The sequence below is a fragment of the Arachis duranensis genome, chromosome 8 (assembly GCF_000817695.3).
Source record: "Arachis duranensis cultivar V14167 chromosome 8, aradu.V14167.gnm2.J7QH, whole genome shotgun sequence".
NCBI classification, from domain to species: domain Eukaryota; kingdom Viridiplantae; phylum Streptophyta; class Magnoliopsida; order Fabales; family Fabaceae; genus Arachis; species Arachis duranensis.
This window is the reverse complement of record NC_029779.3, coordinates 17,925,808-17,933,722: the sequence shown is the minus strand read 5'-3', so window position 1 is coordinate 17,933,722 and position 7,915 is coordinate 17,925,808. Positions and strand designations below refer to the sequence as shown.

The window sequence follows — 7,915 nt, the reverse complement described above, 5'->3', positions numbered from 1 at the left end:
CTGGCGTTTAACTCCAGACAGCAGCATGTACTTGGCGTTCAACGCCAAGTTACGTCGTCAATTTCCGAATAAAGCATGGACTATTATATATTGCTGGAAAGCTCTGGATGTCTACTTTTCAAAGCCGTTGAGAGCGCGCCATTTGGAGTTCTTTAGCTCCAGAAAATCCATTTCGAGTGCAGGGAGGTCAGATTCCAACAGCATCAGCAGTCCTTTTGTCAGCCTTTTTCAGAGTTTTGCTCAAGTCCCTCAATTTCAGCCAGAATTTTACCTGAAATCACAAAAAAACACAGAAACTCATAGTAAAGTCCAGAAATGTGAATTTAACATAAAAACTAATGAAAACATCCCTAAAAGTAGCTCAAACTTACTAAAAACTACCTAAAAACAATGCCAAAAACTGTATAAATTATCCGCTCATCACGGGTCGGGACCAACTCTCAGGCCTGATGGAAAGGAATGCCTAGACGGGACATGCGTGTTGAGGCGGCAACCCTAGAGGGTGCTGAGAACGTGAATGGAAGGGCCAGGACGAGCATGGAAGGCAAATTGCGGGCAGAATCTGATGGAGCCACAGAGGATGTGCTGGGAGCTGCGGTGGGAATGGGCGCAGCCATGGAGGGAGGTCTTGGGGGTGGTGATGGTCCAGGGAGAATGCGCATCCAATTCGGGAAGGGTGCAGATGATGGTGGCCAAGGCAGCGGACATGGAAGAAAGTTGGGTTGAAGGACGGGCACTGGTATACCGGGACGGGTTGGGAGGGAAGGAGATGACCTTGATGGGGGCAGCCCGAGTACCTGCGGCGGACGTGCAAGGTGGGGATGATGATGAGGGAACGTTCATGGATAGGGCTGAATCGCACACAGATTTCAGGAAGGACACCCAATGAGATGACAAAAGGTTATCAAAGGAGGCGCATATGCAGGAAAATGTGGAGACCTGGGCTCTGGCAGTGGAATTTAGCGCTGTGTTATATGATGAAGAAGTGGATCTCATGGGTATTTTGCAAGCTCAAAATGAACAATTAGCAGAGAAGCGAAAGGTGGCAAAGCAAAAACAAAAGGTGAGAAGAAGCCGTCCTAAGAGTAAATCTAAGGTGCGCAATAATTTGTTTAAATGATTGTGAGCTGTTTGAATATTAGGGGTTTGAGGGGTGATGGAAAATTGAGCATGGTGAAATCGTTGAAGAAAAAATATAATTTGAACATGGTGGGTTTGCTTGAAACAAAAAGGGAGGAAATATCTGTATTTGATGTTGCAAGGATTTGGGGTAGTAGCTCTATAGGTTGGGAGTATGTGGAGTCTGTGGGGGCGATCGGGGGACTATTGTTGATATGGGATGACATAATGTTTCAGAGAACTAATTGCTATAAAGGTGAAAGGTGGCTGTGCGTTGAAGGTGTGTTAACGAAGAATAATTTTCAATGTGCTTATTGCTTGGTATACGAGACGCATGGGAGGGAGGAGAAGAAGGTAGTGTGGGAAGAGTTGAGCTATATTGCGGGCTTGTGCCAGGTCCCTTTCTGTTTTTTGGGGGACTTAAATGACATTTTGCAAGTCGATGATCGCAAAGGGTTGACGAGTTTATCGGCTTCAGCAGAAGAGTTCAAGGGGTGGGTCCACGACATACAACTGTTGGATCTACCGTTGACTGATAGGAAGTTCACATGGTTCAGGGGTCGATCCTGCAGTTGGATTGATAGAGTGTTAGTGAATATTGAATGGGTGGAGAAGTATCCTGACATCCGGCTAAGAGGGGGTCCTAGGGGCTTGTCAGATCACTACCCGTTGATTTTGGAGGAGTCACAGGTAAGAGGGGGCCCTCGACCATTCAGAAGTCTAGATTCCTGGTTTACGCATGAGTGTTCTCTGAGGACGGTAAAAACTAGTGGAGAAACCTGAGAGATGGGCCGTTCATTGGTAAGCTGAAAGCTTTGACGGTACCGCTGCGACAATGGCACAACGATCACTTTCGTGGCATGGAAAACAGAATAATGAAATTTGAGGAGGAGATACATAGGCTAGACAATCAGGTGAGTGATGGGATTTATGATGGTACGACGGAGGCTAGAAGGAAGGCTTTGGTGAGCTTTTGTGAAAAGTGGTACATCAGGAAGGAAATCCACTAGAAGCAGCTGTCTCGGTCCAAGCATGCTAGAGACATGGACAGAAATACCAGATACTTTCATAACATTGCCTCAGCTAGAAGACAAAACAACAGAATTGATGCTCTAATGATTCATGGACGGCTTGTGCGGAACCCGGCAAGAATAAAGCATGCAATTAGGGGGTTTTACAAGGAGCTGTATCGCCAGGAATATGTTCTGAGGATCGGTGTCCGGAATGGGTTGTTGAAGCAAATTGATAGAGCTGATGCTGAAGCCTTTGAGTTTTACCGTCGGCGGAGGAAATTAGGGAGGCAGTATGGGATTGTGAATCTTCTAAGGCCCCAGTTAGTGATGGGTACAACATGAATTTCATTAAGAAATGCTGGGAGGAGATTGGTCAAGAATTCACCACAGCGGTGATGGAGTTTTTCCAAAAGGCAAAGTTACCGTCTGAGGTAAATGTAACATGGGTGATGCTGGCACCAAAATTTGTGGGTGCTAAGGAGATCAAGGACTTTAGGCCTATTAGTATGGTGGGGTGTGTGTATAAGGTGATTTCAAAGGTTCTGGTCAGAAGAATGAGATCAGTTATGCCAGGATTGGTAGGCGAGACTCAGACGACATTTGTGAAAGGTAGAAAAATTCATGATGGTGCTCTCATCGCTTGTGAGACGGTCCATTGGCTCAATGATAAACCCTATTTGTAGGATTTATCTTGTGCTTGATTTAGGGGATTTTATAACCTTTTTACCCACATTTATCCATTGAAATAGCATGGTTTTATAACTTCTCCTTTAATTGTGCTTAAGAGTGAAACATGCTTTTTAGGACTTAAAATAGCTAAATCTAATTCTCCTTGATTCCATTAGATGCCTTGATATGTTTGCTAAGTGATTTCAGATTTAGGAGACAAGGATTGGACCAAGGGAATGAAGGAAAAGCATGTAGAAATGGAGAACTCATGAAGAAATAAAGGAAACGCAAAAGCTGTCAAGCCGACCTCTTTGCATTTAATCGACCATAACTTGAGCTACAGAGGTCCAAATGATGCGGTTCCAGTTGGGTTGGAAAGCTAACATCCGGGACTTCAAAACGATATAAGATTTATCATAGTTGCATCGCACATAGGGGCGCGCACGCGCATGGTACGCGCACGTGCCGATGGTGGCACATGACCCACTTAATTCAACACGTGGCCAGCAATTTTAGAAGCATTGTGGTCCTAATCCAACTCATTTCTGATGCTATTTAAGCCAAAGATTGAAGGGGGAATGGAGATACTTTTCAAACTTTTAACCATTAGTCATAGTTTAGTTTAGAAGTAGTTTCTAGAGAGAGAAGCTCTCACTTCTCTCTAGGATTAGGATTAGGATTAGGTTTATTTCTTAGATCTAGGTTTTAATCTTTGCTTTCCTCCACTTCTAACTCTCAATTCTTTGTTGCTACATTCATCTTCTTCTATTCTTTTGTTGTAATTTCCTTTATGTTGTTCTTGTGTTTTGTTGTAGATCTACTTTTGTTTCTTCTCTCTTCTTTCCATTCTATTCAAGGTAATTCATAATAATTGTGTTTCTTTCGATTTGTTGTTGTTAATTCTTTGCAGTAATTGTTGTTAGATCTTGTTCTTGTTGTTGATTTACTATGCTTTCCTTTTATGCCTTCCAAGTGTTTGATGAAATGCTTGGTTGGATTCTAGAGTAGAGTTTTATGTTCTTGGCTAACTTAGGAACTCTTGAGTTACTAATGTCCAAGTAATTGATGATTGGGATCCATTGACTCTAGTTCTCACTAATTGAATTAGTGGAGAGTTAGGACTTATGGACTAGGATTGATATAGCTCATTTGACTTTCCTTTACTACTAGTTAGAGGATGATTTAATGAGATTAATCCTTGCCAATTCTCATATTGTGGTTAGTGATTAGGATAGAGATCCTTGACCACCAACCCTTGCCAAGACCTTTTTAGGCCTTAGTTTACGCCGTTGCCGGGGATTTGCAATGGTGTTATGTTATTGGTTATTGTACATATGTGAATAGTGTAAATAGTTTGTCTTTTGCTTGTTTACTAGATTTTGTTAGTTTTATTTTGTTTTTCCATAATGAATTCTCACTTTGGCTAAGAGTTTGGTTCTAATTGTGTTGTAGGAAATGTGGACTTTAATGGCAACATGTACCAAGGATGGAACCAACAAAGATGGGAGGAGCCTCAAGGAATTGATCACTCCTATTAGCAACAACCTCCGGACACTTATAGGTATAATTTCCATCCTAATGCATGTCAATTTAACGGCTATGATGACTCTTTTTGTGACACTCAACAACCACCATCATATGCCTATGAATCTCATCCTCAACATGAACCTCAACCATTCTCACAAGCCTTTCATTACCAAACACCGCCCTATGATCCATATCCATCATATGACCAAGCCCCCATATTATACTCTTATGACCATTATGAGCAAGAACCCTTAGAACCACCACAACCCTATCAAGATTACTCTCAAGAACCACCTCAATACACACAATCTCCACAACCTTACCAAGAAGAACCACCTTCCTATTATGAACCCTCTCTCCAAAATAATGAACCTTCTTACTCACCCCAAACCCCAATAGACGATCCTCTCACTTTGTTACTTCAAGGACAAGAAGCCATGAAGCGGGATACATTTGAGTTTGTGACCAATTTGACCAAGGTGGTGCATATTTTAGCCCACCAATGTTTGAAGACTCAAGGTACTTCCGTGACCACATGTGAAAGGTTAAAAGAAGAGCAAAGTATGAAGGAGAAATTGGAAAATCCGGTGGAGAAGGAGGAGTCGAATTTTGTGTTGAAATAATTGGAGAAGCCTATGATCATTGAAGAGAAGGAAGAGGTGGTTGAAGATTTAGGAGATGTTGAAAGTCCATGGGAATGTAGCATCATGGAGAACTCTTCCAAGAAGCTTGATGTTGATGTTGAAGAAGGTGCGCAACCTCCAAGGCATGTCATAGTTGAAGACTTGGAAGAGGTTTATTAAGAGATGGATTCAATCATGGATGAATTTCTATCTACAATCGAATCCTCTCCCATTGGACATGGAGTTGAAATTATAGAAGAGTGTGCACAACCTCCCATACCCTTGGTGAGCAATGCGAAAGAGAGTGAATCAAAAGAGAGCTATCAAGAGGAAAAAGTTGGCATGGTGTATATTGAAATTGAAGAATATGAAGAGGTTAATATTCATCAATGAATTCCTATCCAAAATTGAGTCACCTCCCATTGGGCAAGAAATCGAAGTTCTTGAAGACAACACCAAACCATGTGATAAAAAGGGAAAGGTTGAAATTGAGGAAGCCCACAAAGAGGTGGAAATACACAAAGAAGAGCACAAGGAAGTAGACCTTGCATTGTCGAAGTGTGGGAAGGTCTCCCTTCCCAAGTCACCATCCAACATCACAGTCAAGTGGGTAAAACTCTTATCCCTAAGCTTTAATTTCTCACTTGAATATGGTTTAATTGAAAATGATGGTCAACTTAGAGCTCTTTGTGGAGTTAAGAGTAGGAAAGAGTTGTGTAGTGGTTGGAAACGTCATTTTAAGCTCATGACGGTTGTAAGCTCAAAACTCAAGAGCAATGGTTGGTGTAGAACCAAATTGCATGGGTCTAGGAAGTTGTTTGGAAGCTTCTTTGAGAATTCCAAGGCCATGCCACCCGGATGGAATAATGATGACCAACTCAAGGATGGGTGTCAAAACAAAGTGTGGGACCCCGGATCGCACAAGGAAAATCAAATTTGGGAGCTCATAACTTGTGCGAAACTCCATCAAAGCTTGAAGATGTTAAAATTGAAGAATGGAGCTTATTGGATATTCAAGCATTGGTGGATGTTCAAGGATAGCTTCAAGCACAAGCCACCTTGAGAGGAGCTCCCCATAAGTCCAACTTAAGGACAATAAACAAAAGTGCTAGGTGGGAGACACCCCACCATGGTAAAATCCTTTCATTTTCTCTTTTATACATATTGATAGAATTAGTTTAAATTCATGTTTTGATTAGTTAGTTGAGTATATTTGGTAGTATAATATGTTAAATAAGGTTTTATGGTATTTTGGTAGCTGTTTGGAGGTTTGGAATGCCTGGATTGGTGCAAAAACATAGCAAAAATTTTTGAAAAACAGAGCACCATCCACGTGTACGCGCACTGCGCGCGTACACGTGCATCAAGCGTTTTGGACCACCCACGCGAGCGCGCCATGCGTGCGTACGCGTGGATTGAGAAGTTCCACCCTCCATGCATTTTCCAGAGAGTTGTGCCTGCGCCGCGCCAATGTTGTGCCTTTGGCACAAACCTATTCGCGCGTACGCGTACCTGCCGCTTACGCACCACTCTCGGAATAAGCCATCGACGCGGACGCACCTTGTGCGCGTACGCGTCGCATCCACTGCACCACCATCCGCGCGCGCGCGCACGCGGATGTCCTTCTTTCACTACATTTCTTTTCTTCTCCTCCGTCCATTTCTTTCCTTCTCCTTTCTTCTTCCCTCCTTCTACCACTCATACAACACCTCCAAACACCATTGATAACCATTTATTTTAGTTAACTAATTAGTTAGTCATTTAGTTGATAGTTAGTTTTCATTTCATTTTCTTTTTTTCATTGTAAATGTTGGATTGATATTCTTGTCTACCATTAATTGCTGCTGAGTACTAAACAGGGATGTTCTCTTAACATCATTATGTTTATAATCTCTGTTGGACTCTTTAATTGAGGTTATATTTTGCTACTTGGTTTTGAGTTTTTCATGCTTACCTTTGAAAAATACCAAGTGATGAGAATTGCCTTCGAGTTTGTAACTCTTCTTGAATTGCATGATTTGGCCACCATGTAATTTGAATCCTTTTCCTTGATTAGGCAACCTCTTGATGGATGATGTTGTGTATTTACCGTAATGCATTGTATTTTATGATCATATGCATCCATATACTTTAGCTTGAATGCTTTCATGCTTCTTTAATGCTTGTTTTACCTTACAAGTTCACTTAAAGCATCTCAAGCACACTAGGATAAGTGAAGTGCATGCTTCTTTTGTGACATCGCCCTTTTATGCTAATGTGTATTCTAAATCGCGCAATTTAGAATTCACACACATATTTGTCATTAATGTCACACTAATTCACTCACTCAATTCTAGTAATTTACCTCATTCCAACAATGTATGCTTCCTTGCTTTTATATCCTCTCATCTTATGGTGTTATATTTTTGTTTTTCATGACGAATGCACCACAAGCGATAACGGAAGCAAGACTAAGAACACGCAGCAATCCGGAGATTCGTCGTACCCCCTTGCTCATCTCTGAGTGCACCGAGGACGGTGCAAACTTTTAAGTGTGGGGAGGTCGTCTGACCGGTCGGCGATTTTGGGTGACAAATTTCTAATCCCAACACTTTTGCATTTCATTCTAGGATTTTAGGATTTTTTTTACTTGCATTTTCTTAGTTTTGCATATATATACACAATAAGCTTAGTCAAAATAATGAAATTTTTTCAAGATTTCTATCTATAGGGCACCAATTGATTTGAGTGAAAACTTTTCATTAAACTTGCTTGAATTATATATCTTGTGGATCATGTTTTTGAGCTAAGAACACAAGCAAGTGAGTTTTGAGCCTAATTGTGTGGTTACATCTTATAACCACTTATTTTCCTTCTTGTGTGCATTATTCTGTTTCTATGAATGTAATCTTTGATTTGTTTGATCCTTTATATCCATTATTTTGTGTATTTATGCATTTATATGATTGAGGCCATCATTTCATT

The 7,915-nt window shown here is 41.3% G+C and overlaps 1 protein-coding gene across 1 annotated transcript; it reads left to right on the top strand.

Moving 5' to 3' along the window:
- Window positions 1-919: 919 nt before the first annotated feature.
- LOC107461112 (uncharacterized) lies at window positions 920-2,129 on the top strand. Its single transcript, XM_016079577.1, has 3 exons — window positions 920-1,050; window positions 1,143-1,809; window positions 1,926-2,129. The coding sequence occupies exons 1-3, from the start codon at window positions 920-922 to the stop codon at window positions 2,127-2,129; spliced, it is 1,002 nt and encodes a 333-aa protein (XP_015935063.1).
- The last annotated feature ends 5,786 nt before the right edge of the window (window positions 2,130-7,915 follow it).

Bases quoted from the DNA above. Each gene is read 5' to 3' on its own strand.
- LOC107461112 (XM_016079577.1), top strand. From the start codon at position 920: ATGCAGGAAAATGTGGAGACCTGGGCTCTGGCAGTGGAATTTAGCGCT. The intron at 1,051-1,142 runs GCAAAAACAAAA...TTTGAATATTAG, and splicing joins GAGAAGCGAAAGGTGGCAAA to GGGTTTGAGGGGTGATGGAA. The intron at 1,810-1,925 runs GTAAGAGGGGGC...TTCATTGGTAAG, and splicing joins TGATTTTGGAGGAGTCACAG to CTGAAAGCTTTGACGGTACC.